Source organism: Lissotriton vulgaris, chromosome 3_1, assembly GCF_964263255.1.
Source record: "Lissotriton vulgaris chromosome 3_1, aLisVul1.2, whole genome shotgun sequence".
NCBI lineage: Eukaryota > Metazoa > Chordata > Amphibia > Caudata > Salamandridae > Lissotriton > Lissotriton vulgaris.
Window position 1 is genome coordinate 2,009,205,324 of NC_141689.1, and position 17,006 is coordinate 2,009,222,329.

The 17,006-nt window shown below is 45.4% G+C and overlaps 1 protein-coding gene across 1 annotated transcript in view; it reads right to left on the reverse strand.

Moving 5' to 3' along the window:
• The window catches only part of LOC147728720 (uncharacterized), a 497,345-nt gene that overhangs the window by 187,600 nt on the left and 292,739 nt on the right, over nt 1-17,006 (reverse strand). The window contains exons 19-20 of the mRNA XM_086963852.1: nt 12,484-12,612; nt 7,526-7,773 (exon numbers count right to left, since the gene is read on the reverse strand). Of these exons, the coding sequence (XP_086819978.1) occupies nt 7,526-7,773; nt 12,484-12,612 (377 nt within the window). The remainder of the gene's footprint in view (nt 1-7,525; nt 7,774-12,483; nt 12,613-17,006) is intronic.

Genomic DNA, 17,006 nt, shown 5'->3' on the forward strand with positions numbered 1-17,006 from the left:
CGGTCCAAGATCACGGAGCGTGACGTGCTGCTCTATGAGAACCTCCCTTGCTCACCTACTGCGAGTTCTGAGTCGGGTTTGGAAATTACCAACCGGACCACCTCGATGATTAGTTCCTTGCAGCCGGTTTCTCTGTCCTGGACATTGCGGTGCGATGGCGCCGGACCCGGTGAAGCCTGGAGCGCTCCAGTTTTTCTGCTCCGGTAAGCCCCTGGAGCCAGTGTCTGAGCGTGACTGTGGGGGAGGGTGAGTGGACCCCTCGGTCGGGATCGGCTGCAGATCTGGATCCGCTGTGACTGCTTAACAGGGGCCCAATTGGAGGCTGTTCCCACTGAATGTTCTACTGGTGCCCAGAGACTAGCCCCTACTGAGAGATCCGATCCACTGTGGGGATCAGTGTACTACCAAGGGAACTGCTTTGGCCTATTTTGAGGGGTAGGCTGCGTACTTTAGGAAGATTCAGCGCTCTATTGTCCCTTCAGACAATGTGAGGGGGTGATTGGGGTTTTTAAACTGAATTACTGTAGATTACTCGCTTACTATCTGTTGTGCTCTCTGTGTTGCTTCCACACCTCAACCATCCATGTTATTTCCCCCCCACCCCGGCCCCCCATGCCCAGAACCTGGATGCCTGACACAAGATGGCGGCCTTTGCCACCAGGCAGTGCATAGAACAGAAAGAGGAATGCTCTTTCAAATCTTTGATGGCCATCTTGGATTGGGCAACCCCCCCTTTTGGTGCTTCCTCTTCCTCTATAAGAAACAGAAGAGGTATGCACACATGATTCAATGCTGCTTCTCCCCTGTACCTTTCTACCTGTTTCTAGCCTTGTCAGGTATCTACCTTTGGTCCTGATTTGACCTCACTCCTATTGGTTTTATTCTCACTGATTTCCGGAATTTGCGCACCCCCCTTATTTTACCTCTTTGCGCCATCACTACCCTATCATGGCTTCCAGTCGAATTAATTCTGGAATCAATTGCTTTAAAGTAATTTATCCCCCTTATATGTCCAAAGCAGCAGCGAAACGGTTCAAGCATAACATCATTGAACAATTTCCAGATTTCCTCTTTGTTCACCAATTCCATAATGGGTGCCTAGGGAAGAATAGAAATGACTTAATTTTCTTCACTAATGACATCCCTTCCTGGTCCTCCAGATTCTCCAACACCTTCAATGTCTCCTCCTCCTCTTCTTTCCCGCATGGGAAGCGGTTATAAATGTCTCCCTCCGCTCGCTTTAATGGCTATCTCACCATTACACTTTATAACAATGGCACAGTCATGATCCAAGCTTCTGACACCTGTCTCTCTCTCTTTGATCACATCTTCCACTCCCTTCGTCCCACCCCTGCGAATACTATTTTTCTAGATTCTTCCTCTTCTTCTTCCTATAACTTGTCTACTTTCTCCCTTTCTCCCCCCTTGACCACAAACACATTCCTTCATACCGCTCTCCCGGGAATCACAGGTCGACCCTTTATCCCCCACTTCTCTCGTTCCCTCCCCTCCCATTCTGCCACCTTCCCAACTGGACCTCCCCCTTACCTCATCTGCTTTACACCCCACTGCACTACATCCTGCATCTCCCCATTTTTCCACTGCCTTCTCCCACCCCCTAACTCCCCTATTCTATCCCATTTCCCCCTATTTAATCCACCTTTCTTACAATCTGAACTACCGATCAACTCGCCTTACCATCCCTCCCTCCCATCTTCTCCTCACCCCTCTCCGCTCTTCCCCTTTCCTCGTACCCTCAATTCTGTTCTTACATCTCCTATCTCTCTACAACCTTCTCTCCCCCTCCCATGCCTCACATCCCTGCCTCCCCTATTGGTAATCCCATCATCTTCCCTCCCACTGAACTCACACCTCCCATCTCTCCTTATCTTCCATTCTCCCCTATGCTTCACAACCCTGTTTCCCCTCTTGGTAATTCCTCCCTTTTCCCTCCCTTTGACTGCACAGTCCTTCACTCCTCCCACAACTTTCATTTTGCTCGACCCCTCCCACTCTGCCTGGTGCCTTTTCCCCTACATTCACCTTTCATTACCCATGGTACCTGGCCTGCACCCTCTCTCTTCTCCCCACTCCTGTGGCCTCCCTTTGACCTCCCTCCATCCTCTACCTGTTCAGCCCCTTCTCCTCTCATCTGACCGTATCCATGTCCTTCTCATAACCCCACTCCTTCCCCCTCCTCCTCCAGCCATCCATTTCTACCTCTCAACTTTCTCCTCCTATGTATGATCTCTATTCTTCACCTCTGCTCAACACCAGTAAAAATATCACAGTAACTCCATTCACTCCTTTCTATCACCTTCTCCCCCAGACCCTTGCATCACATCTCTCGCCCCAGTCCCCCACAGCCCACTGTCCTCCTTCGCCTACTTCACTTCCTCCCCCACCTTCGACCCTCGCCTCCCAACACTCTCCCGGGTCCCCCACTTCCTCCTGTCCTCCTTCGCCCAGGCCACTCTCTCCCTTATCCATCGAGCCTCCCTTCACTCCGTGCTCAGCACACCTCTCTCTGGAAACTAAACTTGATTCTCCCATCTCTTCCAGTTCCCAGCTTGAAGCGTCGATTTATCTCTTATGTGCTGAGATTTCCCCCTCCCCAAATAACCTCCAGAGGAGTTCCTTGCTCCTGCGCCCCAATAGAGCCAACCACAATCTGTTCTCCAAAGACATCACCAACTTATTGGCTACCTACAAGACCATCAATGTAAATTCCCCTCCACTCGCCTCTCCTAACAACTCTACTCAATTTGCCATTCAGACCATCTCTTCTTTCAGAACTTACCAGCCTCCCCCTCAAGGGGCACCGTCATTCAAGAATCTAATCCCTATCCCCCTCATCATTCCAGACACTCACATCACCAAAACAGTTGCGTCAGAGCTACACTGTATACTCCATAACTGCAGATCTGCAACCAAACACAAACTGGAAATCTCTGACACTATCACTCACCACAATCTCGACATGCTCTTTCTCATTGCGACCTGGTTTAATGACTCCTCTCACACTTCATTTGATCTTTTGTTACCTACTAAATACTCTATCCTCAGAAACGACAGAACAGGCAAGTTCGGGGGAGGTGTTGCAATTATCTGCAGAAATGCCCTCCAAATCAAAGCCATTCCCACCACCCTCTTTCGCACCTTTGAATGCCTTTCTCTAGAAATCCAAGTTCATCATGGCTCACCCTTCAGGTTCCATACCATCTACCACCCGCCCTGGTAATTGCTCTTCCTTCATGGAGGAATTCATCGACTTCATTAGTGACCAATATTCACATAGCGACAAGCAGATCTTCCTAGGTGATTTCAATCTCCACTGGGGCTCCGTGGATGACTCGGCTGCCAACAAGCTTGCAACCTTTCTCTCAGCGAACGATCTTGCCCAACACTGCTTGGAAGTTACACACACCAAGGGCTCAATTTTGGACCTTGTTATATCCAAATCAGACCAGATTACCACTGCTTTACCCATCCGTGTTGACTGGTCTGACCATTTCCTCATTCCCTTCTGTTTTCACCTCTCTCACATTTTAACTCTCTGCCAACCTAAAAGAGCCTCTACGTGGTTCCGCAACACAAAAAACATTGATCTTGAGGCTCTATGTGATTTTGCTATACGTTCACTTCCTAGTCTAGACCCCAATATGGATGTAAACGATCTCACTCCCCTTTGCCTCTCAATCCTTGCAGTCGAAATCGACAAGGTTGCTCCACTCTAAAGCAAAAGGAAAAGACCCACCCCATCAGCTCCTTGGTTCAACAAAGCTCTCTATGACGAAAGGAAAAACCTTAGAATCTTGGAGAAGCACTGGAGACAATCTCCGTCCACCCCCAACCTCTCTCTTTTAAGTTCAGCAAGATCCAAATACCACAAGCACATCTTCCAGGAAAAAACATCACATTTCAGATCCCTCCTTGATTCAGCTAAAAACAGACCCAAAAAACTTTTCGACCTCATCAAAAACCCAAATTGTTCTCCCCAAACCATCAAGCCTGAGGATGCTTCTAAGAAAGCAACTGAGTTCGCTATATTCTTCGATCAAAAGGTAATATCTCTGGTGGAACAGGTCACCAACCCCACCCCCATCGAGGAGCGAAAATCCTTAGTCACTTGGCAGAACTTTGCCGCCATCTCGGAGGATGATCTCCTCAAATGCATCCACGAAACCAAAGCCTCCAACCATTCTTCTGACCCCATACCCAGTGGCATCGCCATTGATTGCTATACTAACACTCTCTCCTACTGGACCAGGCTAGTCAATCTCTTCCTCAGTCGAGGATCCCTCCCAGTTGTCCTCAAAACAGGACAGGTTACCCCCCTTCTAAGAAAAACCTCTGCAGATGCAAATGACCTCAATAACTTCCGCCCCATCGCCAATCTGCCTTTTCTTTCGAAGATCACAGAAAAATGCTTTGCAAAACAACTTTCCCAACACATTATGGACAATAATCTCCTCGACATGTTCAAGTCGGGCTTTATTCAAAATTGCAGCACTGAAACAGCCCTGCTGTAAGTGATTGATAATGCGCTGCATATTCTCGATTCGGGGAATCGTGCCTTCTGATTCTTCTTGACATCTCTGCAGCTTTTGACACTGTTAATCACAGCACCCTCCTTAACATTCTTCAACAGAGAATGGGTGTGGAAGGCACAGTACTCTAATGGTTTGCCTCTTTCCTCTTGGACAGATCCCAAATGATCAAGATTGCGAACAATCTCCACTGGTGGTTGGTCAAGGCGCCCCTCAAGGTTCTATCCATGCTCCCACTCTGTTTAATCTCTATCTGGAACCATTAGGGAACCTCCTAAGCAAATCTGGAATCCTCTACCATCTCTATGCGGATGACACCCAAATCTACCTCAAGGTGTCTTCCCCTCATGATGTCTCACTACTCAGCTCTACTCTCAACGCTATTGACAACTGGATGTTAGTTCACCAACTCATTCTCAATTCCTCCAAAACGGAATTCCTCCTCTTTTCTAGCTCTCTCTCCCCACCTCCTGTTCAATCCTGGATGGATCAGTTGAATCCACTCAACAGTAAACCCATCATTGTGGACTGCGCTAAATCCTTAGGTGTCATACTTGACAAAAGACTCAACCTAATCTCACACATCAATTCCATGGCCAAGAGCACACGTTATCAGCTGTGTCTTTTATGGGGGATTCGTCGGCCCTTCCCGGAGAATGACCTAAAAACCTTTGTCCAATCGCTAGTTCTGTCTAATCTGGATTATTGTAATTCTCTTTGGACTGGCCTTCCCAAATCTCACCTCTACCCCCTCAAACCCGTTCTCCATTCAGCAGCTCGCTTCATTTCAGGGTCCAAAAGAAGTGACCACACCACTCCTATCCTGTCTTCTCTCTGATGTCTTCCCATGGAGGCTAGAGCTAGCTCCAAAATGGCGTGCATCACTCACAAAGCTTTGCACTCTTCCTCCCCTCGCTATCTGGCGAATAAACTGAAATTGTCTGGAGGCTCAAGACCGTCACGGAATGCGGAAAAGTTCCTTCTTGAGCCACCCTCCTTCAAAAGGGAAAAATTGATGGCACAATCGTTCTCAGGTAATGCGGTGAGAATCTGGAACTCGCTTCCTCCTTCACTCCGTGCCATCACCTCCATCCAGATCTTCAAAGCGGACCTCAAATCTCTTTTATTCCAAAGACACTTTCAGAACTAATTCCCTCCTTCTCAGGCCTCGCCAGGAAGTTCTTTAGTCATTGTAAATTTGTCATATATATTCATATTTTTGCTTGTACAGTCTGTGCTTGCTGTGCTTGAGATTGCGTGCCTTTTGCCTGCGTCGCTTTGATTCTATGGCATGCTATTTTTGTTTGTTCCATTCCTGTAACAGTTCTCTCATGTAACGTAACTAGTTCTATTGTACAGTGCCCCGACACCTTCGGGTAAAGTCCGTGCTTTATAAAAATTCATTAAATAAAATAAATAAACCACTTGGCCCATCATCACCCAAGAAGAAACAGTCGCCACCATGAAGTCCATCCACTTAGGGGCCCCATCGGAACCCTGCTCTAACTACACCTACTCCAGAGGATGCTACCCATCAGGGCCATGCTGACACCCATTCTGAATGCCTCTATCTCTTCTGCAACCTTCCCAGATGCTTGGAAACACCAAATGTTCACCCATTGCTGAACAGACCTTCTGGGGTCCTTTCAGCACTCGCCAAAAACAGTAAGATCTCCCTTCTGCCATCACTTACAAGGTCTTAGAGAAAATAGTCAACAAACATGTCTCCGAATACCTCAATGACCACCTAGTACTTGAAACCACTCAGTCTGGTCCCAGGCTTTAAGGAAGCAACAGTACAGAGCTTTGCCCTCAACTCTGCCATGGATGACATCCACGTGACTTGAGACAGAGGAAACATGGTGGCATTTATTCTCCTCAATCTCTAAGCAGCATGTGATTCATTCACCGACCCCATCCTCATTTAACACCTACATGACATTGGAATCCAAGGACATGCACTCCAATGGATCTGCTCCTTCCTGGCTGGAAGGATCCAGTCAGTCAACCTGGCACTGTACACCTCAAACAGCTGTGACCTCATCTGCAGAGTTCCTCAAGGATCCTCCCTGAACCTGACTCTCTTCAATGCATACATGATCCCTCCAACCAGCATCATCCACTCTCACAATATCAACGTCCTCTCCTACGCTGATGACACGCAACTCCCTTTTTCTCTCAAGGAAGAAAAATGCCCAGCACCCGGATTGAGTTCAATGCCTGCATGACTGAAACTGCCCGGTGGATGAACACCAACTGTCTAAAGCTGAACATGACAAGACCAAAATCATGACCTTCAAAAAGAGCACATCACTGTGGGACTCCACCTTGTGGCCAACAGAGTTTGGACTGTCCCCCACAACTCAGGCCAAGAACCCGGGGATCACTATCTGGAGCAAACGGATCATGACCTCCCGAGTCAATGCCTTCACCACCTCATGCTTCCATACCCTGAAGATGCTGTGGAAGATTTTCAATTGCCTCTCAATCAGCGCCCAGAAAACTATCAGCTCACAACCACCCTGGACTACAGGATCACCCTCTATGCTGGGATCAACAAAAACACTCACCAGAAGGCTGTGGGCATTCAGAACTCGGTGGCCAGAATCACTCTCACCTTTCCACTGCGCACTCATATAACATACACCTGAAGGATCTTCACTGGCTCCCCATTCACAAACAAGCACACAAACACGCACCCCGCCATGCACAGTTTTCTCAGTGAGAAATAAATATGCATTGATATATTTGCTTTCAGTGCACAAAGATTTTTACAGTATAGATCCACAATAGAACTGAGAGTGTGCAACACTCCATAAACTCCAGACCTATCTTGCAAAGACATAACAGTATTTGGATATTCTAACCATGAGATGAAAGAGATGTTGCAAATGTGCCATAACCAAATGCTCTAGTCAGTACAGCAAATTGTAAAATATTAAGAGTCAGCTCCCTCCCCCCCAAATGTCTCTCACCTCCAGTAGGAACCGAACAAAATGTTGCAATGTGTTTATGGTCTTCAGTTTCCAAATTCCACACAAGGATCTCAGTAGTGTTAGTGTTGGGTAAGGGAGAAAATGCTATCACATGGGATCCTTGTCGATTTACGGAGAAGGTTGAAATGAAGTCCCCGCCGCAGCCTTTGACTGAGCGGATGTATTCGAAGGTCCTGACACTGAAGAGCTCTATGTGCAGAACATCCTGGGTCTTCATGCAGGGGTACCTATGTTCAAATACAACAGCCAGGGATTAACACAGTTCACAAACCAAGAGGTATTTGGGGGAATAACTACAACAGGATGAAAGTGACACACATAGCAACTGCATCAATGTAGAGATTAGCAGGCAATGAAGAGAGAAATAGATGTAAGTGGCATTCTGATTATTTTTTCTAACAAACGAGTTGAAGGGTCTTTAGTAAAATAATGTGTCTCAATTCGCAACACCCTAAAATCAAGTTCAATTTAACAACAAACTCATCAGGAAAATGTTTTCTTTAAAAATAATAAAGCTCACAGTATTGTGTTGGGCAATATAATAAGGCAATGCGGTATGGGATGCAGACAAATTAGAGAAATGCCTGAGTACGACCAAGTGGTAAAATGCCACTTTCTAAGATGCTAAATATCTGTAATTATATGTAAAAAGATCTTTGGGGTCATGTTTGCTCAATAAGTAGCATCGGCAAGGACTTAGTTAAGGCTTCCTGTTTGTGGACTGGGGTATGCTCCTTCTCGCATGTAATCTACGGAAAATATCAACAGAAGAAGTGAGAGAAATCTTAATGAGGCTTGCTGAAAATGAACAGTAACCAGCCATACAGCGGGCCAGTCCCTCCTGAAATTACTACATTTGGAGTGTCCAAAAGCAACTGTTCAGTACACCTTCCAGAGGGAATCCATGGATGAGAGACTTCTGCTGAAAAAATTGTCATTAGGGGAAGGGTTGCGTGGTGTGTTCATGGAAGATCATCTGCTCACAATGCAGCAAAAATAATCTGTATGGATGCTTTCACGGGCCTATTTTGAAGTTTGAATAGACAGATTTGGGCCCATATTTATAATTTTTTCACACAGCGCAACACAGCGAGCCACCCTGCTGTGCTGCGCTGGGTGAAGGAGCAGGATTGCACCGTATGTAACATTATAAGGTGCAAACCTGTCCTTTCCTAGTGCAGCCGCACTTTTAACTGCCTAGCGCCAATGCAGGCACACTGAGGTTTTGTAATTCTCGAGTCTGACTCCATTTTGTTCTGTGCCACCATTTTGTGTTGCCCTCACGTAGGCCTGTGAAGGTAGCCTGGCGAACAAAGTGGCATGGCCTTCTTAGTTCATGTATACATTAACTAGGTTTCTTTTTGACTCTGAAACGAACTGTAAGAAACTGACCTCTTCACCTGAAACTGACCTCGCAAAGCCAATTTCCCTGATCGATCTTTGTCTGAGATTGCCAATCAATGTTCAGGACATCGTTAACTTTTAGTTTCCTTGCACATGCCTTATCTTGTTTAGCATCTGTTACTGTTTATTTTTTATGCTTCTTCATTACATGGGTCATTCTTTCAATTATAGGTTTGTCCGGCTTGTGGAGATTGAATTTGGGACATTCCTAATAATTAACTTTTGGGTTGGGATATTGTAAATTGAGTTTTTGTTAAGTGATACTTTATTTGAAAATGTAGCTTTTGGCGAGAATTTTGTGCAGTGGGTGTACATTTATAATGTGAATATTGGGTATAAAAGGAGACGTCTCGCCTTAGTAAAATGAGCAGTCTCCTGAGAATTTACACCGTGATGTATTTCTAGGATCACTGTTACTAGCTGCAGCTAATAAACTTGGTCTCTGATGCCATCCAGAAGTATTCAGTGTCTCTGTATACCAAGACAGGTGAACTCGGAGATCTTAGGCGTGCCCCTGACGCCGCTGGGTTAAACCCCGGTTCTTCAACACTTACGTCATGGTGCAAGTTGTAGGCAGGATTGTTTTTGTGCAAGAAGGGACACTTTCCTGTACAAAAATAATCCTGAGCGGCATTTTCCTCTTTCTACGTGCGCTGCAGAATGCAACACACATAGAAAAAGGAAAAAAGGAGGAGAAATAAAGATATTTCTCCTCGTTACGCCTCACCTGGAGAGGCATAACATTTTGACACATTCCCAGGTCTACTACTAATGGTGAATCTGGGACTGTGCCAAAATCCATGGCTGGATCTGTGGGAACACCAACGCTCCACCCATAGAATACCTTCCTGGGGAAGAGCAACGCTAGATATATCAAGCTATGCAGGACCATGCAAGTTAACCTTGCACAGCTTGATAAATCTCACTTTGGTTTTGCGTCATTCCGGTGTGGCACAAGAGTGACGTCAAACCTTGATAAATCTGGCCAATGTCTTATAGCTATTTTGTCTGAGTTTCCACTAGTTACCTGCCTCTGGCCTGCATTTCAGCAAAGAGACGTAAATCCTCAGGAAACATTATTTTATAACTCCTCAGTACCTTTAATATTCAAACAAACAAAGTTACTTCAAGCAAGCTACTGATGGAGAACCTGCTGATTCCAAACTTTTTCACAGAGCCCTAATGTTAGTTTGTTAGCTTAGGCAGCATTGATGAGTGAATATGAATGCGAAAAACCCATTTACCGTGCTGAGAGAGCAAATCATCTTTTGATGCTTATTTTGCTACTTCACGTAGACAAAACTATATGTTCTGCCGAGGTGTTGTGTTTACTGTACCATGCCAAGAGATGTGGATTGGGGGAGACATACCGTTGCAGTTATGTTGACCCAAAAAACATGAGATTAGTTTAAAGGCCCGGGAAGGATGACTGATTGGTACCAATCAGAGAGTGGTGTAAGATGCAACTGGTAGGAAAAATCCTGATAACACCATGAGAACAACTGGGACAGAGAAAGAACATGATGTTGTGTAAGCCAGCTTTTAGCGTATAAAAAGGAGGGGTGTGAATCACTTGAGCAAGTTTATAGGCCAAGTCTTGCAGATTTGCCATTGCCCACAGCCAGTGTTCCTTTTGATCCATTTCCAGATAGTGTTTGAAGCGGGCTTCTCAGTGTCAGCTGCCAAAGCAGACTCATCCAGGGACTTAGGGTCTTTCTCCTACTTTATCGTGATTCGCAGAGTTATTATTATGCTTTTGATTACTGTATTGCAATTGATTTGAGACTGTTGTGAAGCCAGCACTGCAAAGAGAGAGAGAGAGAGACAAAAAGAGAGAGAGAGAATGTGTGTATCTGTGACTATTTTGCTACTGTTTAGCCAGCATTGCCAATGTACGTGATTGTTTTGATATTGTTTTCATTAAAGTTATATTGTATCAGCTATGTGTGTGGCTCCTTTCTGCGTTTCCTTATTGATTTGTACCTGATAAATAAAGCTTGGGGTAATTGCAGACAACAAGTCCAACACATATGTATTTGGGCTGGCTAAATAGATTACAAACTAAAATTCAATGGTGAACAGTGTTGCATCCACAGTTTCTTCCAAAGTAAGTGCTCACACACTTTTCTACCTTAGAAAGAACATCGATGGAAAGGTCTTTTTCCAGCCAGCAGAACTTATATGGAAATAATTTGAAATGTACTGCACACATAAGAAACACTGCTAAGTGTGTTGTTTATGTTCTCATAGGGACACATGAAGAATTCACCTTTTCTTTGGGACCTGGTGATGAACAGAAAAGAGACAGGAATTATCCTCTGGGATCTGCTTCATACTAAGGGCCTTATTATGAGTTTGGTAGTCCGACCACCATAGGACAGTGTCCGCTCCTGCCAGCAGCCCACGGAGCTTACGGTCAAAAGACCACCATTATATGAGTTGACCACGGGGCCGACAGTATCGAGGTGGGAGTCTTGCAACGGTTTCACAAGTATATTGATGCCTGTGTATGCATTTCCACTGCATACATGCCGGATGCACACATATGCATGCTATATGTGGAAAAATATCATATACTCGTTACCAAAGTTCAGCCCATATATGGACATTCCTGGCAATGGGTATATGGTTAAAAAAGGAGTCAACTGAAGAACTCTGTAAACAGGGTCATAATCCTCGTGATGAAGTTCATGCTGTGAAGGGGGGACCTTGTGAAAGCGATCCATTTCAGAATCGGCCTGGCAGAAGAAAGGGGTGAGTACGCACCCCAAATCCTTTGTCATCGTCATCCTGAAGCAGGAGGTTGGATTGTGCGGTCCGCTCATGGATCAGGCAACTCGTAATACAGATGGCGATGCAGTTCCCTTGTACTGCCCTATGGCGGCTGCCTTTCCATGACTGTGAACCTGGTGGTCGGTGGTCTGCTGGTGATCTCAGCGGTCTTAGTCAAGCCGATCCCCCAACTCATAATATGGCAGTGGGATCGCCGATTACCCCATTCTCAGACTACCACCGCCGATACAGTAGTCTACTGGACATCTAAACTCTCAATAAGGATTTTAGTCAAAATTCTCAGTCCAGTAAAAAGTGCCCACAGAGCATCAACTCAAAGGACCAAAGAGAAAAGGGCAAGGAAAGAGTGGAGAAGAGAGGTATCTTGCATTACAAGACACCTAGCTCATTGTGCCTAGACAGATACACACAAACAAACGCGTACAAACACGCACATATACACACTAAATCACCCACCACATAACTGGAAACATAAAAAGGATGATTTATTGAAACACAGCTCTGCTAAGGAAACTCAACTAAAATGCTGTAAACTAGATGTGCAAAGCCACCATCTTTGATAACGGTAAGTAAACACAGCAAGCCATTCCAACGGCTTGGAGTACTCATTACTTACCACACTATATGGGTCAAAGTTACAGGACACAACATAATAAGAAAGAAAAGGACAGACATCTTTGGCAAAAGGGCAATTCACGGTAAGCAAAAAAACGAGTATTAGTTCATTTGAATAGTTTTACCTGCAGATCACAATGAAATACTCTTTAGTTACGGCTACTCCTTGGACCGATGCTACTGGATCTTGTGTAGTTAATTTGGCAGCAACAGTTCCTTTCCTTGCGTTGAAGACCATGGCCTCCCTGCCACTTCTGTCGAAGAGAAACATATTCCTTGAGAAGTCAATGGTAAGATACACTGGGCAGTTACTTTATAATGCTATGTCCAGAAACAACTGCACCCAGTTTATCAGGCCCCCGCCAACCTGAATAGAGACAGAATTTCTTCTGACAGGATGAACAATCTTATTACTGTAAAAATAGGAGAACTAGCCATGCATTCAAAGAAGAACTGCCCTTAAAATTGCTTTCCAAATTCATGCCCTAGAGAAAAGTGACATTGAAGGATAAACTAGTAAATCCAGCATTTCAGAATTGAAAGGGTGAGGGAAGACTGCATCTGCCGTTTGTAAATATAATTTCACTACCAGAAGTACGCACGTACTCTTTAACATTTAGAGGAGCCTGGTTAGAGCAATGGCATTTACTTATAAGATATTCGTGTCAAGAATGGAATCGTCCAGTTATTGGTAAAATGTCGTATCTTACTCCAGTCATAAGCTTTGCATACTCAAGTGAGCAGATTACAACTTTTTGTTAATTGGCGAACAATGTCATAGGCAACTAGCATAAGCATGAGTACCTTACTCACTACATAAATATCCATTGGAAGACAGAGGATATTCCCTGATTTGCATTCCGTACTACATACACAAAGAAGATCACCAAGATGGTGTTTTTTACAAACTTTTTCAATAAAGCAATCTTTTTTTTAAAATGCAGCCGTTTTCATTAAAGGAAAATGGAATGTGTTTCAAAAATAAAAATGAAAAGTTTTCTTTTAATTAGCAGTGGTACGTGGGACCATGCTCTTAAAAAATGTTTTAACAAACATTCACAAAGGGGAAATTGTCCCTTGGGAACCCCTTCCTATTTGCAAATGGGTCAAATCGGTAAAATGCAAATGTTCACATATACTACTGTGATTTGGTATTAGGAAGGGATACCCTAAGCACACCCGATTCCTAATACTGAATCGCGAACCCAGTTTGCGATTTGGTTACCGAATCGCAAATAGGGATTTGTAGATTTCAAAAAGCCTTTTTGTGTTCCCAAACAGGCAGACTCTGCGAATTGCCCCGTTTACAAACACAAACACGCTTTTTACATCTGGCCCTAAGTGCTGCGGCAATACAGCAGAAACCACAGGCTCAAATTAAGCATTTATTTTCATGGCAGAAATGTCTTAAACATTGCTAAAAAGCTACATATACAGGGAGTGAGTATTAAAGAGAACCAATTATTTATTTATTTTAGGACTTTTATATAGCGTTAGCTGGACCCGAGGGTTTCAGAGCCCTTCACAACATGTACACTTAAGAGCAAAAAGACGGAAGAGATAGTTGATATAACATGAGGGTTCCGGCTGGGTAACGAATGCACACAGAAGGGATGGGGAAGAGGGGAGGGTGTAGGACAAATCAAACGAGTCTCTGAGCGGATTCAATGTTCAGTCATGACGGGAGCCAAAAAACAAGAAGGTTTCTTGATTCGGGACAGTGTCGTCGGTTTTGGTTGCTATCTGTTCCCTTGCGATCGTTCGAGGGAGAGGACTTTGAGTAGGTTCTTGAATTTTGGGAACGAGGGGGTCGTCCTGATGTGGGGGGGAATGGAGTTCCAGATTTTAGGGGCGTTTCCAGCAAATGTTTTGGCTGCAGTTTTTTTTACGTGTTTTCAGCGGGATGAGTAGCATGTTGTTGGAACTCCTGAGGCTTCTGGACTGGCCGGCCCTTTTGAGTTTTTTCGGCTAAGTAATCAGGTTTGCCTGTGTGCACAGCTTTGTGTGTCAGACAGGCTGTTTTGAAGCTGGCTCGCAGCTCAATTGGGAGCCATTTAAGTTCTCTGATGGCGGGAGTGATGTGCTCGAATTTCCTGGTTCCAGTGATCATCCTCACTGCTGCGTTGAATGTTGTCTTCAAGGGGGCGAGGTGTGATACTGCTGTCCCGGTTAGAGTTGCAATCCCATAGTCTATTCTGGAGAGTACCAGTAATTGGGTGGCTTGTTGAAGGTCCTTGGGAAGGAGGAAGGGTTTCATTTTGTAAAGTAACAGGTTGCAAAGTACCGGGAGTATGACTTCTCCAAAACGACAAATGACACGTGAATGTGAGAAAATAGGTATTCGAAGCAAAACAATGAATATCAAAAATCACATGCAGGGAGAAAAATGTCAGGCATGAGGCCCAACACTTTTTCTGTGTGAGGTAATAGTTTTACAAAATGGATGTGGCAGTAAACAAAATAGAAGTAGAATAGATGCCATTGTAGTCCTGGGTAATGCCACCCTTTTCCTGCGCAAGAAGAATACTTAAGGGTACTGCTAATAATGGCAACAATAATGTGCTGTTCCCATATGCCAAAACAACAAGTGATGGACTGAATGTGGATCAATGTCACACACTCCCCCAGTCAAAAGATCTGGGCCCAAATCCATCGTTTTTTTGCCCTCCACACCACCCTGGGTTAGACAATGGCGATATGCAAATCAGCTCTGACCCTGTTGCCCCATGGGAACAGTCCAGTCCGAACTACAAAAGCCATGCCCTTCCCAGAACGGAATCAAGCATCCGAGGACCGGACCGGTTTCGAGGTAACACCTCTCATCAGCCCGGCTAGCTTGACTCCAAGTGGTGTGGAGTGCCTGGGACCCACGTCTGGGCATCCCCAGCGCACTTAGGGCGGCAATTGCAAAAACAACAAGTGATGGACTGAATGTGGATCAATGTCACACACTCCCCCAGTCAAAAGATCTGGGCCCAAATTCATCGTTTTTTTGCACTCCACACCACCCTGGGTTAGACAATGGCGATATGCAAATCAGCTCTGACCCTGTTGCCCCATGGGAACAGTCCAGTCCGAACTACAAAAGCCATGCCCTTCCCAGAACGGAATCAAGCATCCGAGGACCGGACCGGTTTCGAGGTAACACCTCTCATCAGCCCGGCTAGCTTGACTCCAAGTGGTGTGGAGTGCCTGGGACCCACGTCTGGGCATCCCCAGCGCACTTAGGGCGGCAATTGCAAAAACAACAAGTGATGGACTGAATGTGGATCAATGTCACACACTCCCCCAGTCAAAAGATCTGGGCCCAAATCCATCGTTTTTTTGCACTCCACACCACCCTGGGTTAGACAATGGCGATATGCAAATCAGCTCTGACCCTGTTGCCCCATGGGAACAGTCCAGTCCGAACTACAAAAGCCATGCCCTTCCCAGAACGGAATTAAGCATCCGAGGACCGGACCGGTTTCGAGGTAACACCTCTCATCAGCCCGGCTAGCTTGACTCCAAGTGGTGTGGAGTGCCTGGGACCCACGTCTGGGCATCCCCAGCGCACTTAGGGCGGCAATTGCAAAAACAACAAGTGATGGACTGAATGTGGATCAATGTCACACACTCCCCCAGTCAAAAGATCTGGGCCCAAATCCATCGTTTTTTTGCACTCCACACCACCCTGGGTTAGACAATGGCGATATGCAAATCAGCTCTGACCCTGTTGCCCCATGGGAACAGTCCAGTCCGAACTACAAAAGCCACACCACTTGGAGTCAAGCTATAATTATAATTAACAAAGCAGATGTCACATGGTGAGGGGCAACCTCGCAGTGAGTGGCAATGGAACATATGTATACTGACCTGCGATGAAGGGTGGGAAGAACTTCGACTATTGACCCTTCATGCACAAGGAACTTCAACTGAAGGGGATGCAGAGCAGAGGGAGCTGTGATAGACTGTGAGAGAGAAATGTCCTGAGAGTCTGATCTTGCCCCAGGGTGAACTTCAAACCCTTGTTAAAATCTGTCACTCCATCACAAGGGCGAAAGTCTGCTACACTGCTGCATTTTATTATTGCATCCAGACAACTCTAAAATGTGCCCGATTACTGCATGCATCATTTACACAGCCAATTGCTTGGTGCACTTTCACATAGGTATGATGAAGCAACTGCATACCGCACTGTCCACCACATTGGCTCAACATCATCATGCCCCTCTGGTTACTCCTTGGAGTTTTTCAGACTACTGCTCGGTGCTCTGACCTGCACAGTACACCATGCATCACCCATATAGTAGGTGTACAAAACAATGCAGATCCTCTAACAGTTTATAAAATGCCCATTTGCTGGACCAGCTTTTACTATTCAGCAGCCGGGTCTGCCACTCACACAGGGAATTCACCGAGCGGTGTCATTAACAAGGTAACAGATTTCCTGTAAATCTGGGCACTTGCTCTTGTAACTGCTTTTATTTTCTCCTGCTCTGTAACAAAGGTGGACTGCTACACTTATTTGCAACTACTTAAAATAAAAAAACGACTGCACTGGCACCCATTTCTGTGCTTTCCGTTTATCATATTAACTAGGGTAAGTATCATACATAGAAATGCCATTTCCCACTCGCAAACTTTCAGATCCTAGAAAGACATCTCC